The sequence below is a fragment of the Pelophylax lessonae genome (assembly GCF_965119305.1).
Source record: "Pelophylax lessonae genome assembly, chromosome: 6".
Taxonomy (NCBI): Eukaryota; Metazoa; Chordata; class Amphibia; order Anura; family Ranidae; genus Pelophylax; species Pelophylax lessonae.
Window position 1 is genome coordinate 116390816 of NC_138773.1, and position 17535 is coordinate 116408350.

At 42.7% G+C, this 17535-nt stretch overlaps 1 protein-coding gene across 2 annotated transcripts in view; it reads left to right on the forward strand.

Annotated features, from left to right (window-relative positions):
- SYT17 (synaptotagmin 17) overlaps window positions 1-17535 on the forward strand; it is a 244243-nt gene that overhangs the window by 43411 nt on the left and 183297 nt on the right. For both annotated transcript variants that reach the window (XM_082260190.1, XM_082260191.1), the window contains exon 2: window positions 9372-9389. In XM_082260190.1, coding sequence (XP_082116316.1) covers window positions 9372-9389 — 18 coding nt within the window. The remainder of the gene's footprint in view (window positions 1-9371; window positions 9390-17535) is intronic.

Here is a 17535-nt window from a genome sequence, read left to right on the forward strand (position 1 = left end):
CTGGAGCAGACCGGAACCTCGCTACTGATCCCTGTATCTCGCTACCGGATCTTTCCCTCTCTACTGGACCCCTCTACTACTAACATTTACTAGTGATAAGTACCCCACAGGGGAATCCTCCATAACCTTACTTACACTATCTATCATCTGCACTGTTGCATAGATTGCTAGCTCTTGAGTCTACTACCATCTACCATCTGCACTGTTACATAGATTGCTAGCTCTTGAGTCTACTACCATCTATCATCTGCACTGTTACATAGATTGCTTGCTCTTAAGTCTACTACCATCTATCATCTGCACTGCTACATAGATTGCTAGCTCTTGAGTCTACTACCATCTATCCTTGCACTGGGTTAGTCTATCCTGTAATTGTCATCTGCTGTCCTTACCACCTGTTACCATACTCGATTACTAACCTATCTGCACTCTACCTAATACCATCTAGTACTCTCCTGAACAAACCTATCAAGTGCTTACCATCTCTATCACTGTTCACACCTGTCCCTTCAGCACATCACCTTCATACTGTCATATACATTCTACCACTCCAGGAACATCTCATTGAGTGTGTATATATCTGTATGTTGAAGCTGACAGGCCCACAGTGATGAGTCTGGAGAGTTGGATCTGGTTATTCAACACATCTCTACATGACTACTGAGTGGAGATTTTGCAGCTGCATATCCAGCCTACTACAAAAACGCAGGAGCGTTACAGAGGCAAGCTGTACTCTAAGGTAGACTGCACTGCTGAACAACTTCCGAGCCCTTCCTGGCACCATCTTTATCCCTATCTTCAGGATTTAACTACTTGGCACCCCCTTTACTGTAACACTCTGAGTGAGCTGGCTCCTTGATTCCCTGACTTCTCTGCAGTGGTCACCTCTCTTAGACAAGACCCCTAGGCAGGTCCCTCAGTACTCACGATACTATTTTTCCGAAAGTCCTCTGCTTAACAGCTGCACTGGTCAGCACACTGGATCCTCTGCAGCCCAGCTCCACTCCTGGTCCCTAGGCCGACCGCCTGGACCACCTTCCTCACTCTGCGGGAGGAGAGACAGTCGTCCACCTCCTCCTGGGACTTTTCTCCTGCCAAAAGACACCCTGTCACATGTTCCCTCCGGGTTTATTCCCAATCCCAGGATGCATTGAGCAAAGCCCGCCCACTGGGACAGTCATAAACCCTGGTGTGCTATTGGTTAGGTTTCCTCCACTGTCCAACAAGCTCCCTTATTGGATACAGTGGGGAGACTCCCCAAGACTAAATGAATCACACCTGAGAACATTTGACAGGCCAAACTGACAGATAAGGCTCCCTGATAAGCAGAAAGAGCCACTCTATGCATTTGCCTAGCACCTACCTAGATGGGTGCTACATAAATATTATAAGTGATACTGTGGCATTCAATAAAAAACTCATAAATAACTATTATGGTCTTAAACTGTATGTGACCCCAAGAACTGCAATGTAAGTATATATATAAAAATAAAAAAATATATATTTTTGAACCCTGATAATTATAAAATATGCTTTTTCTGCAGATAAAGTAATAATTTGATGCCAGAACATAGCTGCAGTCACTTTCTTGATAACTGTTTTCCTTTATTAGTACCTGGTGATCTTGCTTTCTGCCCTAGGATGACATTGATCTCTTGTATTATATCTGTGGAGTATTGTCACTCTACACTTCTAGCTCCTAATTTGGTAAATTTCCAAAAAGGATTCTCAAAACTCTCAGAGATTAAAACCCAGACAGTTTTGCCCATCCCTAGATAAGGGGAATGTGATTTACTGTTGGGCTTTGGATTAAGACAACATTTTTGTGATTGTGGTAGTGTAACTATAACATATACAGTATATCAACAGTTTTTTTTTTTTTTTGGGGGAAGGGGGGCTCCCTTAATAGTTTGTGAAAAATATGGCCCTTGTAAAACTACAACCTTGTAAATTGCTTCAAACAAAAAAACAAGCTTTTACAAATGCATACGGTTGCAGAAGTTTTTCCTATTTCATTTTTATAATGATCTGCTTTCAAAAGTGGATAAAAGCATTGCAAATTGAAATGTGTGCTTTCCCAATAAAGTCAATTAATGGATCCCACAATTATCTTTCTTGATGATGGCTTCTTAGTAGCCTTGCACCCCGTGTGTTCTCTCCTTAATCTAAATTTTTGGGGAAAGAACTAAATTGAAACAAAGACTTCATTTCAATGGGATACAGGATCCAGAATCATGGATCTTTTCTCCTCACTGTAAGTGGTTAAGGCCAGGCAACTTCAGAATAAATCACATGTGGCAGATCCGTCAAAATTAAAGACGTTGCTGTTTTGGTTGATTTGATCCGGGATGGTGTGCTTGGAGAAACAGCTGGTGACTTATGTGGTCAAAGTGGAATGGCTGATTACTGTTTTGGGTGAGGTGAGTGAAAAGTGACTAGGGCTCAAAAGTGAGTAAATTTGGTTCACACTGTTATTTTCTCTTTTGTTTGTCTATATTTTTAAAGGGAACTTTTATGAAAATAAAGGTTATAAATGGAAAATAACCGTATTCCTACTAGCTAAAAAGGTTGTATAGCTGATGAACAGTATGTAGGTAGCTCTCTCTGTTCTACATTGGGGATGAGTTTTGAGTTATATGTTGTCTTCAGGTGTTTGTAAATGGTATTTGAAAGTCAAGATGACTGAGTGCTTTCATATGTTATGATATGCAGTTTTTTTCTGGTATACAAAGAAATTAAGTTGAAATGTAAAAAAGTATTTTACAACCTAAAATAAACTTGTAAGCAGGTGCAGTTAGCTTGCTGGCCACTAGATGGCTCTCTCATAGCATCATAAAGGGGCTATTATACCTACAGTTATGTTTACTGTTTTGTTAAGTTGCACTCTACTACTGTATTGCTATGTAATGGTTTATGCAAGCCGTCTTCCCATGTACAGGTTATAGGTAACATGTACATAGGTAAATGAGGGATGGAGGAATGTACTAAGGCACAGTTTGCTAGCTGGCCACCAGATGGCTTTGTTCTCATTATAGCATTATAAAGGGTAAGGTTATAAACAAGTGATACCCCCCTTTTTGAGACGTCCCTCCTTAGAGATGTAATGGGTGTAGTTAGTGGCCATGTAAAAGCCAGCTTGGGAGGAACCTAGTTGCAATTGGGCCATGAGAGCCAGATACCCCACCAGCATGCAGATGTAGTCAGCTAATTCAGAGGCCCTGGATAGGGCTGGAGGACAGGGCGAGATAGTTCTGCACCAAGAAGAGCCGGCTGCAGTCTCTTATGGTTGGTGGAGGCTAGAGTATGTTGCAAAAGGCCTTTTAGACCAGAACAAGTGTTCTCTGCAGTGAGTTCTATCACCATAGAAGACTTGGAGAAGTGTACTGAAGCTAGAGGTGCAGCTACAGTAATTCTGTCTCTGGAACAATAAGCATGTTGTTGTGAGCTGGATACATAGAGCAAATGGCAAGTCATAGCCCTCTAAATGAGTACTTATAAAGCCTTGGAAGGAGAAAGACTATGTAAAGGAAAGATGGCTTAACACAGTGAAGTGTTGTATGCTGCTTTTACGTGTGACTGACGTTGATCATCCACTTTATATAATTAGCAAAGTACTGTCAAGTGATCTCGGATAGTATGTCTATGTAATGTGAATGTAAATGCTATCTTTTGAAGTAAGCAGCACATTTCTCTCTTAGGAATATAAAGCCTAATGGCGGAATGTCATGGGAAGGCCTCTGGCATTGAGTTATGCACAAGATGGCAAAGATAGAGGGAAAGTGGAAGGTGGGTTGTTGCTCTATCAAAGAAGAAGCGGGGCAGAGACTTGTACTTTTTGATCCCAACACTCAGCCAACCACAACCCCTCTTACAAACCTTTCTCTGTCTCTAATGCTGTTGGTATATTATGTAGTTGCTTGTAACAATACACAGTTCAGATGTATTAAACAACTAACATTTTCTTTATTAGCAGAAATGCTCTTTTACCTGGGGTCAAAGTGTGAAAGTACCTTTTATAGCCCCAAAGAGGTGTCATAACAGACCACTGTTCCTGATCTTTGCGGACAGTATTAGGACAGGAGATGTACCAGGGGAGTGGAGGAAAGCTAACGTAATTCCGTTATTCAAAAAGGGTCAGAGGCATATACCGGGAAATTATAGGCCTGTCAGTCTGACATCAGTAGTATGTAAACTTCTGGAGGGGATGATAAGGGACTATATCGTAGAGTTTGCTAAGGACAACAGCATCATCAGTAGTAACCAGCACGGGTTTACTAATGGGCGTTCTTGTCAAACCAATCTCTTAACATTCTACGAGGAGGTGAGCTGTGAGCTAGATAGGGGCAGACCAGTGGATGTGGTGTACCTAGATTTTGCTAAGGCGTTTGATACAGTTCCCCATAAGCGCTTAATTTATAAAATAAGGTCTGCAGGTATCGACAGCAGGGTTTGCTCTTGGAATACGGAACTGGTTAAAAGGGCGTGTCCAAAGGGTGGTAATAAACAGCGCATACTCAGACTGGTCTGAGGTAGTAAGCGAGGTCCCCCAAGGCTCAGTCCTAGGACCAACCTTGTTCAATATATTCATAAACAGCATTGAGGACGGGATCAGTAGTTCAATATCAGTTTTTGCAGATGACACAAAATTAGGCAGGGCAATAACAGCACAGCATGAAGCAGATATCCTTCAGAATGACCTGGACAAAATAACGGAGTGGGCAACGACTTGGCAAATGAGGTTTAACGTGGAGAAGTGTAAGGTTTTGCACTTGGGGACTAGCAACATAAAAGCACAATACACGTTAGGAGGGGAACCCCTGGGAGAATCAAAAATGGAGAAGGATCTGGGTGTCTTGGTGGATGATAGACTAGGCAACAGCATGCAATGTCAAGCGGCAGCTGCCAAGGCTAGTAGAATATTAGCATGCATAAAGAAAGGGATGTTTTCCAGAGATAAGACTATAATCCTTCCACTTTATAAAACTCTGGTCCGACCGCATCTGGAGTATTCTGTCCAGTTCTGGTCACCAGTCCTCAGAAGAGATGTGTTGGAGCTGGAGAGGGTCCAGAGAAGGGCAACTAAACTAATTAGGGGATTGGAGGACCTTGATTATGAGGAGCGTCTGCAATCGCTTGATTTATTCTCCCTGGAGAAGAGACGCCTGAGGGGGGACATGATAGCAATTTTTAAATATCTCAATGGGGATCTAGGCTTAGAAAAAAAGCTGTTCAGTCGCAGGGATTGCATGAGGACTCGGGGGCATACAATGCGATTAGAGGAGAAGCATTTTAACCTTAGGCAACGTGGGGGGTTCTTTACTGTTAGGGCTACAAGATTATGGAATTCTCTACCACAAGAGGTGGTTTCTGCGGGTAGTATGGTGGCTTTCAAAAGACTACTAGACGTACATCTCAAGGATCAGAACATTCAGGGGTATGCGAGATGATTACAGCCACACACACCTATACAGGTTGAACTGGATGGACTATTGTCTTTATTCGACCTCACCTACTATGTAACTATGTAACTATAACATTTGAAAATAAGGGCCAATTTGGACTGTTACCAGCAGAACTTATTATTATTTGCTTATTCTTGCAAACTATCCTCATGAAAAAATATTCAACCAATGCAAATCTCTAAAGTGAATTTTTCTACACAAGTAAAATAAAACTTCAGATGAACAGCCTAATGCAAGACAAAATACATACAGTATAAGAGAGCTGTTTTATTTATAAGGAATTTTATATCTGTCCATCCTGTCCTAAGATTTAAACAGCCTCTTTACACAAAGGCAGGTGGATGCCACCGATATATGGTTAAGGAATACAGTGGTGTTTCCTCCAGCCCTAGCCTTTTGATTGGACATTAAAAGAGCAGCCGCAGACTGAAAAAGTCACCTGTCTGCTCACTCTGCACTCCTTTCTTTTAGCAAGTTTCTTGTCAATGTCAATACATTTGCATGCTGCATACCTAAATGACTCCCAGTGCTGTCTTCTTCAAAGGGTATTGCAAGAGGCAGATACAAAGTCCGATTTACACACTACACTAACTGCATTTAAAATCTTAATTTAATGAGCCATTCCATGGTTCTGGAGCAAGCTAGTTATATCTGCTAAGCGTTACATATTTATTTGCTACATATTTCTTAAGGATTTTAGCACTAATTATCTTGTAAAGGGTACTAATTATCTGTTTGATTATTCTTATGAATTGCATTATCTGCTGGAATAAATTTTTCGCTACATTATTTGTTCTTAGATCAGAATGTTCATTTAGTATAGTTGATTTCTGGAAGCCATGATCCCTTCATTAATGTAATGATTACATTGAACAATTGTATTGTTATATGTAAGATAGTGTAGGAGCAGCACAATTCCGTGTCTATAGTGTTATCTTACCATTAGAATATTTACATGATCCAGAAGTACCTTTCAAAAGTCATGCTGCTAAACCTGAGAATGACAAAGGATTCTATTGACAGAGTCAATATGGGCAGTTTTATTGTACCCTGCAATCTTTTAAACTCATTTTCATGAGAGGTACGTCCATAATCATCCTAGTATTGATTGACCCTGAACTAAATTCATATGTTCTTTTGGATGGGCAATATGATGTAGAGCCGCCATCACTAAACTGCGGACCATGACCATGACTGAGTGACAGTTCTATCCAGCCAGTACCCAGTGTAGGCATCCCCCTCTGCAGTCATTGGTTGCTAGGACCTCCGGCATCCTAACAACAAATGACATCATGTGTGTGTGTGTCGCCTTCAGCATCACAGGAGGACAGTTGTGTTATTTCCAATATCCAGACCTGTAGCTTGCTATGACTCCTGGTTCCTGCCATCTCCCTGCCTGCCTCTGAAAGGTACAGCAGCACTACGATGGAGACACCTAATGTAAGGAATCATTGTGATTGGGACGCCCGATGTAAGGGGTCACTGTGATGTGCGTCTATTTTTTACAGATGCAAAATGATTACATATTGTATATCCTTTCTAAGTTATAGCACAAACATCAGATTCAGACCTCTGTTGGAAGAAATTTCTACGAATTGGATCTCTTCGATTTTTAACTCAGTACCCCTGATGTAAATGAATGGGACTGCAACTTCAGACACAGGGTGGAGTACTTTTTTAATGTGGAATATAGCAAAAAAAAAATTATACTGAGTAATGATGTCTATTGATTCTCTTGTTGCATCCTTTTCTTCCTGGGTGTCATAGATCACCCATGAAGTAAAAAGTGCTGCTTCTCACATTTTCACACACCTGGATGAACAGGGCCTAAAGCCTGGTACACACTGACAGTTTTTTTTTTTTTTTTCGTTTCACCCAGCAGACTAAATGAACAAAAAAAAATGAGGAGTTCACTGTACTAACTATGCGGTGTTAATACAGTAATCTCCCCACTGAGCTATTGTGTTCTGACAGGTGGACTGTCCCCCTGCCAGAACATACTGGTCAGCACTTGCAGCCAACGATCTGATGCCGATCGGCTGCTGTCTCACCAGCATGCCTGTTCAATGGAAGCTGGACGTTCAGCTGGCTTCTGATGGACAGGCTGCTGTGCACATGGGCCTAATGTCAGCTGGTTTCTGTTGAACTGGCCGATACCGGCCAATATTTGGCCTGTATGTACCAAGCTTTAAAGGATAAGTCCAGTCAAAAACAAACTAATGCTAAAACTGCTCTTTGCCACATTCTAAGACTATTCTTTCTAACCCTGTAAAGCAAAAATCACTGTACTTACCTTTTCTACACCCGATCTGGCCCAGTATCCAGCGATGGAAGGTCTTTGCAGGAGAGGACCGACAACGGCTATGAAATGAATGGGAAGTGATGTCACCAATAGAGTTACTATAGGGCTTCCGTTGTCAAGTGCCTCTCCTGCACCCACCTCCACGTTGAAGCCACCACTGACAGCTCAGCGTAGGACCGGACATGATTGGGTGTAGAGAAGGTAAGTACAGTGATTTTTGCTTTACAGGGTTAGATGGAATAGTCTTAGAATGTGGCAAGGTTTAGCGTTAGTTTGTTTTTGACTGGACTTATCCTTTAAAGTTAACAGTGTCTAGTTATGTCCACATTTACAGCTTTGAATACACTTTTGAATCCACAATGGGTAAAAAAAACAATAAAAGCATGCTTACCTACTAGATAGGCTAAAAAGAGCATATTGGTTGCAGGCAGATGTGGGAGAATGAATGCAAATTAGTCAAAGCATTGATCATTACCCTGATTGCTAAACCATAAGGAGCATTTGATAACAGCCAGATTAATGAGTGTTAATGTTTAGTGCTGCCAAGGGCTGTTTTGTTAACTAACCAGTAATGACCAGAATTTAACCCATAGCAAAGAGGTTTTATTACCGCCATAATAAGACAGCTAATTATTTCACTATAGCAAAAATGAGTGATGATGTAAACAGCACAGTGTGTTCCCAGTAAAAACAGCCAACGTACCTTGATAGACTGAAAGTTAATCATACAATGTAAAATATGTTGTTGTATAATTTTTACATAGGTTGAAAAAAAAGACACATCCATTGATTGAAACAAAAAAGATAAACAAACTACATTTAAAGTGTTACTAAACCTACAACAGTAAAATCAGTCTGTATATGCAGTAAAGCATGCTTGTTATACTCACTGTGGAACCTAAGGGGTTAATCCTTCACACTGTGTAAAAAGACTGTTTGATTCTGTCTTCTCAGATTCTCCCCTTCTTTTGCAGTCCCTAATCCATCTGCTGATAGAACAGAGCCCTAGGAGGTACTCTGCACAATCTTAGTTTGCTGTAGTGTAAGGTTTTTTTTTTTGTTTTTTTTTGGGGGGGGGGGGGGGTTGCATGTGATCAGCACAGGGCCAATCAGCACTGTCCAGACAAAAAGTCAGGAGTCATTCAGCCTCATAGGACAAGCAGAGGAGAATGAAAAATCCTCCTGCAAGCTTTAAACAGTGCTCATCCTGACACTGATAGAAGTCACAAGACTGCTATATACTGCTGATGGGATTTATATTTACTAAAATAATTGGATTTCCATGTTCTGTGTACTGTGGGAGACCAGATATAGTGAATGCATGGTCATGGGTGTAGTAATACTTGAAGTTTATCAGAACCCTTAACCTGCAGTTGACTTGGAGGATGGCAAAATAAATCTGCACCAGCAGGGAAAACATCTCCATAACAAGGCAAATTTGATAGGTGCAGAGATCAACATTCCACAATGTTTCTTCTTCTAAATGTTAGTAGACATTCATTTTTAACACATACACATTGCTTACCTGGTCTATAAAACACTAAATTGGTTTTATTTTTCTCTTTCATGTCTTCCATTTGCTTCATTGTGGATATCAAAAAGGACAGTTGGAGCCAATAAATGAGGTGAGTGTATGTCATTATTATCATCCAGCTACTTATTATACCATCTGAAGACGTTGCAGTGTTAGAGCCCATTCACATTAGCGCGACTTGTCAGGCGACTTGTCAGCCTGACAAGTCTCGGTATGTCGTGGTCCATTGAGTAGTACAGGACCCGTTCTAATAGGTAGCAACACAAGTCACTCCGACTTAGAAAAAGGGTCCTGTACTACTTTGGGGCGACCTCGGAGCGACTTGCATAGACTTCCTTTATGTGAAGTCTCTGCAAATCGCGCCAAAGTCGCGGTGCACAGCGGTGCACGCGACTTCGCAGGTCGCCCCCCCCGAAGTCGTGTCGCCTCAATGTGAATGGGCTCTTAAGATGGACAGTGAATTGGCAGCTCATCTATTAAAGTATTTGTAAAGGCTTTTAAAATAAATATTCATACCTCCTGTGTACAATGTTATTGCATAGAGCAGCCCGGAACCTACTTTTCCGGGGTCCTGCGATGGCACTCTTGACTCCTCCTCTTTTCCATGTGCCACTATAGGAAGCTGCCTTCTATAAGGTCGCCTGTGCAGCTCGCTCCCGAGCCTGGAGCAGTTGACCTCCCAAGAGGCTGTTATAGATGCGTGAAACAGTGCATTCTTTTATTTGGCATTTACAGATAAGGTAGCTGCTTTACCTGCCAAAGTATTCATATTTCTGTTCATGCATTTCTGAGATTTAAAAAAACCCTTTGACCAGAGGCGTAACTAGAACCTTCAGGGCCCCGATGCAAGAAACCATGAAGGGCCCCCCAGACCCCTGGCCGGGGCCCTTCCCTTCAAACACGGGGCTCTTTCCACTAATCCTGGGGCTCTTTAATCTCATTGCATGGCCTTTTATTATGGTTCCTTTCACAAGTTCTGCAGTGGGCCCCCTTCCTGCAATCTTGGGGCCTCCCCACAGTGGTGAAATGCCAGGGCCCGGTCGCAAGTGTGACCTTTGAGATCCTAGAAGTTCACCCACTGGTTTGCTACCGGGCCCCCTGGAGCATGGGGCCCGGTAGCGATTGCAACCCCTGCAACCCCTGTAGTTACGCCCCTGCCTTTGACCCAAAAAGCCAAAATTTAGGTGCCGCTCAGGTGGAGAGGTAAAGTCCCACTAGACCACTGTGAGTGTAGGCAAGGACAGGGAGCTTGTTCTAGTTCCAAGCAATGTCAAAGGAAAAGATCTATAGGCCATACATCATGAAGGAGATCCATGCCCATGAAGTTAGATGAATGGCAGCCTCAGCCTGGACTTCAGCCAGGTCACACCTCCAACTTGTTTCACTCCACGGCTTGGAGCTTAATCATGGAGGTGGGAGTTCTGAGCATAAGGGGGCGTTTATAAGAGCATCATTGGCTTTCATGTGATATAAATGGATGACACGCGGGTGCTCAAGCAAGCAATCAAGTGGATAAAAACAGCCCCCGGCCTTTAAAGCTGGTCACAAACATCAACATTGCTATAAAGCAGATATATATATATATATATATATATATATATATATATATATATATATATACAGTATGTATATATATATATATATATATATATATATATATATATAAATGGAATAATAAAACTGCAAAAAAAATTGCTAAACAATATTGTTGAGTTATTCATTTAAGATGACCAATGTAATTATTATTAATAAGTTATTCATTTAAAGTGACCAATGTATTTATCCATTGTGATAGTGAGAGTCCCTGCTTTAGCAATAAAAGGTTTAAAAAAGACAGAGCTTGCATTTCTGCTGACTGCAGGGCTACAGAGCAGTTATTTTGAGAGGAGAAAACTGCTTGTCAGATGTGGGCATACAGATGGTGAAATCTGGGTCTCTGCTCAAGCTGCTAGTTGTGTGTGGCAGCCAGGCAAACAGCATTGCAGAGAAGTTCATATGATGGACTGTGTTGAATGCAGGTGGTGTACCTGTGGAAGTGAGCTCAACGTGGCCTGAGAAGATTTCTCCATTTAGGAGAGCCAGTCCAAAGGGGCCAGTGGTGTATGAGACAGTGAATGAATGAGTCAAGCGGAACCAAATTAAAGAGTGGGGAGCAGTGCAAAGGGCTGAGATCTTGGCCTCTTACTATATGCAACCCATGCTTCCTACAGAGGACTTTGGGGGCTTTCTTGTAAAGTTTGGAAAAGTCACTACATGGAGAAGATGGCCTAGGGCAGTGGTTCTCAAATCCGGTCCTCGGGACCCACCAACAGGCCAGGTTTGCAAGATAACTAAATTACATCACAGGTGATCTCATTTGCTTCTCAGTGATTGCAGTATTCTAGTCTGCATCCCCCAAGGTAATACTTAAAATCTGGCCTGTTAGTGGGTCCCGAGGACCGGATTTGAGAACCACTGGCCTAGGGAACGGTGGCCAGAATTGCTGCAACCGTTATTAACGACAGATTTCCGGTCGATTTACCATTTGATGGATTGGGACCAGGGCGAATCTGCAAGTTTGAAGAGGAAATCCAGCAATCAAGCGTAAAATGGTTTGTCAGCAATGCTCCACAATGGGAGAAGCATCACCTGGAGACCAAGGTATCCAAAAGTATGAGAAATGCAATGTTTCATGTTATGGCCACCTAGGGAAAGTAGTTAGCTCAGAAAGGAGGGCAAAACAGTCTTCATCCTGCTTGAGGTATAGCCAACTGTCTTTAAAGTGCAAGTCTGCTGTTACTCCAGTGGGTCTGGAAAGTCAGTCTGTGGAGACACCACACATGTGAGACATTGCACTCAAGTGAAGGCTATGACACCAGCTATAGGAACTGGTAAGACTATTTCAGTTTGTGGAACTGAACCCAATGAAGTGGGAGTGTGTCCAGCAGGGAGATCTACAGTACAGATGAACATAGTCTTGCTGCAGTGTGCTACCTGGAGTTGTGGGGAGGCACAAGGTAAGGCCCATATGACAGCAGGGCTAAAGACTGAAAAGGACATGGGGACTCTGCACGTGCCAGCTATAGCCCATCAGATGGCTGGGGAAGTTAAACTAGGGGTGACCAAAACAGTCCTGGTGCCATGTTCTCTAGTGACAGGTGCTGCAGAGATGCCCAGTGGAACCTCCCAGAAGCCTGCAGTGATGGAGCAGAGAGTTTCCCAGGTCAGCTGTGGAACTTCCCAAGTAGGAGAGAGTGCCCCTTTAAAGAGAGAGGGTGCTGTGAGCAGTGGCTCCCAGGCTGTGGGGGGTAATAGACAGAGACAACCCACAAAAACTGCAGTTATGTCTATATGCAATGAAAATGCTGTTGGTCATGCTGACAAAAGTGTTACTGTTGGTAAATGTAATGTTTTTCATGGTAATGACATGGAAAAATATATTTCTGGTAATGTCATGTCTGTGAATGATGGAAGTAGGATATCTCGTGTCATAATCAGAGGCAGAACCACAGGGTTGTCCAAAGAAGTCTCAGGGGGTCTCTGTGATTTGGAGCTGGAGATTGTCTTGTACAACACTGGTACAGGTATAGTGGAACAAAGGGGGATGCACCATGCAGTGAGAGTATGTGGGCAACCCAGTTGGTAAGGGGTTATTTCAGCCTGTCAAAGCTCAAAGTGCAGAGCTGTGTGTGTCAGTAGCGCCACCAGAGCAGGTAGGTCAAAAGCATGTATTGCAGCCTGCCTTGACAGATGATGTGTCATCCCAATGGGATATATAAAGAAATAGTAAATGTACTGTATTTGCAAAAGAATCCCAGGTCCCTGTGGGGCCTTCTAGAGCATGTGATGCAGCGCTGTGGCGTGCCCATGATGGAACTACAGCAGACTGGGATGGTTGGTGCTAGAACACACTCACAATAGTAAACAGTGTGACCATGCATTACAAGACTATGGTGTGTAATAATTGGGTGGAAGTAACACCTGCTATGTCCAATGAAGGGATCACAGAGCGGCCAGTGGTTGAGGGTGCGGTGGCACCTGCAGAGATTGGTCCCCTCCAGTCAGAAGGACCAGTTCAGGGTGCATGCGTGGCAGTTGTGTTGTCCACAGCCCAACAGCTGGAAAATATTGAGAGCAAAAATGGCAGTGTGACATGTTATGACCTGCAGCAGCTCAGTCAGTGATGCTTTGGTAGAAGGAATAAGTCACGTGCATCTGACAGCACACCAGGATGGAATGACAGTTACCTCCAGTGAGATGGAGGTCGCTTTGAATGTCTTAACCTCTCCTGCGTCAGCAGATGAGTCCCTCCCCTCTAGGGAAAAGTCCCTAGAAAGGCCTCGTTTTTAGATGTAGAGTGCATTATGGTGACTAATATATTGTTGGAAATGCTTGAAGCCATAAAAGCACATTCGCTGTGCACTTGAGTATAAGGCACTATAGGACCCTGTTAAGATTCAGAGTAGGGCATACCTGGAAGCACACCCGGAAAAAGGGTTGAACCTACGTGGCTGACGGCCAGCACAGAAGTGTCCCAACTGCAATGTGCAATGGCGGCTGCAGTTGTTCCTCCCTCCGGATCAAAATAAAGAGGGGGGGGGGGTATGGGATAGTGACAGTCCCTGGCTTAGGAATAAAAGATTATAAAAAGACAAAGAGTTTGCAAGTCTGCTGATTGCAGGGCTACAGAGCAGTTATTTTAATCGGAGGAAAACTGTTCTGGCAGCTTTCTCTGGATTTTGCTATTTCCAGATGAGGCTCTGTAGTTTGGGGATTCCTAAGAGCAGGAGGTGGTGGAAGATTGAGTGTGAGCAGTTGCTGCCATTTTGGTTTAGAGCCCTGTCAGGAAACCTGGTTGTTGGTCTGAGACTACATCCCTGGTGAGGGGCGACTGCTTGTCTGAAGGACAGGGAAGGTCGGGACGGGTACACAGGCCTGGGAGACCAGAAGAGGGTCTGGGAGGCTGGGGGAGCTGAGGCGGCTAGCAAGTCAAAGGGGGCTGGAGGAATTCCTAAAGTCTTGGGGACAGTGAGCAAACCCATGGGGGGGCTGGAGAATCCTGTTAGGGCCAGGAGTATGCCTGGGCAACAAGGAACTTCAAATCGAGGCAAAGTAATGGTAAGAGCCAGGTGGCTTAGTATTTTTTTCATTTGCTGCATTTGTTAGAGAAGAACTCATGTGTGGGCAATCCTGTGTATAAAACTTTTATTTTGTTCCTTTTAATGAAAATGGGTTGCCATGCCCTTAAGGTCAGGAAACCTTAAACAGGGATTTTTGTTGGTGGGCATTGACGTTGACTCACTATAAACGTCAATGCCTTACTTATGGGGCTTGAAAGCCGTGGAGTATTTTTTGTACAATTGTTTTCCAGAGATGGCCCACCAAAATGATTTTATCTTAGATCTTTTGAACTTTGTGCTCAACAATAATTTCTTCCAATTCGATGCTGTCAATTACCAATAGATTTTGGGCACATCCATGGGAGCCCCACGGCTGCAAGCACCTTATTAAGGTCAGATAGCTTTCACTTGAAAGCTCTGATTCAAGGCATTCCTACTGGTCAATTTCTTAGAATTTGAAGAAATTGTACTAAGAAGACTGGCTATGACAAAGAAGCACAAGCAATGCACAATAGATTCAGAGAGAGAGAGGCTATACTCATAAAGTTTTAAAGAAAGCCATAGGTAAAGCATTGGGCAGAGAGAGACCCACCCTACTAGGAGAGGCCCCGCCACATGTCTCCCAAAAAGAAAAAGTCCCTGAACCTACATGATTTATCACACAGTACGGAGCACAGTGGAAAAAAGTAAGGGAGGTTTTAACCCAACATTGGCATATTTTGCATCAATGTCCCTCGCTGTCCAAAATAGTAGGGATGTTTCCTCATATGGTGGCACGATGGGCTCCTAATTTATTGGACATGCCTACCCATTCAGACAGTACATGGTTAGCCTAATTTCCAAGGACTTTAAGAATGGTCCCTTGTGGCCATCTGTGATAACGCCCAATAGGAGGGCGAAATGCGTCGACGCAATTTCCGGTTCCACGCCTGCTGTGACATCATTTCCGGTAGCGGTGGAACGCACGCCGGAGCCAGAGGAGCCCACACCGTGATCTTAGTGATCATCTATACCGATTTATGACTGTACACCGCCTGTTTTTACCTCAACAAATGTGAGTGCTTTATCTTTACTTTCAATAAATACGAATTTTTAGCAATATTACACTATTGGGAGTTTTTTCCTTCCACATATGGTCCTATCCTGGTGAGAGCCTATAGGAGGTCCCCAAGTGGTTCCAACTAGCCCTAAGGAGTATTGCCCGGATCATATGCCGGACTTTGCCTGTGTGACCCTTACACAATATTGTCTAGGGGTCCATTTTGTCCGGTAAGTGCAACGTTCTGGGGGAGAGGAAAAGTCACCTTATCACCACACCATAGCAGCATGAATTTGCACACGATTTCCAGCACTTGAGCACCTTATTTCCGGTTTTCTGGTTGATACCTTTCACTGGCTACCTGCTGAAGCACTTTTGGAATATAATTTGGACTGTTTTTTTTCCCTCTGAGCTTATTTAATACATTGAGGTTTTATGGACTGTATTCTTCATGAATTCTGTATATTCACTTCACGGGGTGCATTATAGTGATTGAGTATGCTATTTGCTATTTGGGTGTATTTATTTATTTATTAATTCACGCTAAGCAATTTAGGTGTTTATTAATTTATTGCCAATTAATATCAAATTTGCGCTGTTTCTTTGTATTATCACCCTTGTGGCCATTGCCAAATATGTACATTTGTCGAACGAACTGGGGTATTCACTGGCGCGGGTAATTCACATGTTTACACCATTAAAAGCTTGATTACCTGCACTACTACTTGAATCACTGATAGTATCCAGTGCTCGTGTAATACATTTTACATTGGCAAAACTAAGCATCAATTACGTATTCATAGTGGGGAGCATCTAAGGGATATCAAGAAGGAAGAACCAGATAGCCCTCTAGCACAACATTTCCTCCAATTTAATCAAGCCAGTGTTACGGGCTTGAAGGTCAAAGGCATATTTTCTCTGAAATTAAGCAATAGATGGGGTGATTTTGATAAAATCCTCCTTAAAAAAGAAAATATTTGGATCTATAATTGAAATACTCTTGCTCCAAATGGTTTGAATAAAGAACCCAATTTACAGGTTTTCTAGACTAATTAGTGAATTATTTTACTTTTACATTTATTTTTTAGCTTTTGCCCTATGTTAAGTGGGGATTAAAGTCTGGTGCATCTAATTCCATTCTGCTGCTACTGTTTAATCTATGGTCCCTGCATGCACACCCATGTGGGTGGATGCTTGCGCATGTCCATTCGCCAAAATGTATGGTAATGAATGAATGAGACTGTATTTTTATTTTTTGTTGTTTGGTGCAAAATTACCTATGTCCCCATGAAATAATTTTGACAAGCTGGGTTGGAAGGTGTATTTAAAGTATGTCCCAGCTAGGGGGAGCTATGTCCTGAAGAAGCTGGGTTTCTGGTGAAACACGCTGACGTTATGTAGGTGCACGCCAACGCCACCAATCACTCGCTACATGAGCTACTCCCATGTGCAGCTGTCATGGAATCCTGCATGGAGGCGTACAAATACTCGCAATTGCGACATATAGCAAGCAATCATTAAGCTACTGAGAGTGGAGTGGATACCCCTGTATGTGGTCACCCGGAGGATAATTGAAAAGACTTGTCACTAGGCCTGGCATTGCAAGCGGCAAAGCCTTGACTGTTTAATTAGTCACGTAGAGCCTGGAGGTAAACCCCATTGAGGATCATATGAACTTGCCTTTAATCCTCGCTCTATGTCTACATTTATTCGCCAGTAGTCCAACCAAGTAATACAACTAGCTTGTCTGTGCTTGCTCTACACTTCATCAGCAATTTATGCCCTATTAACTTGCCTAGTGCGAATTTGTGAGAATGTTATATTTGATTTGTATACAACAAGGCAAAGTTATCTGTGGATTCCAGTCAAGTTTTTATGTCAGTGGTTACTACAATATGTAACAGTGGAATCAACTCACATTCATACATTGCAACCAGGCTTGCTTCTATTGTATCTATTTGCACACTGACATCATTGTCAGCCAACCCATGTTTAGGCTCATATCATTTGGCCATGATTTACTTGGGATGTTTAACTCCATACATTTGACTGAGGTTCTTTTTTGATTTTTGCATGAAGGCGACCAGTGTGGCACAGGC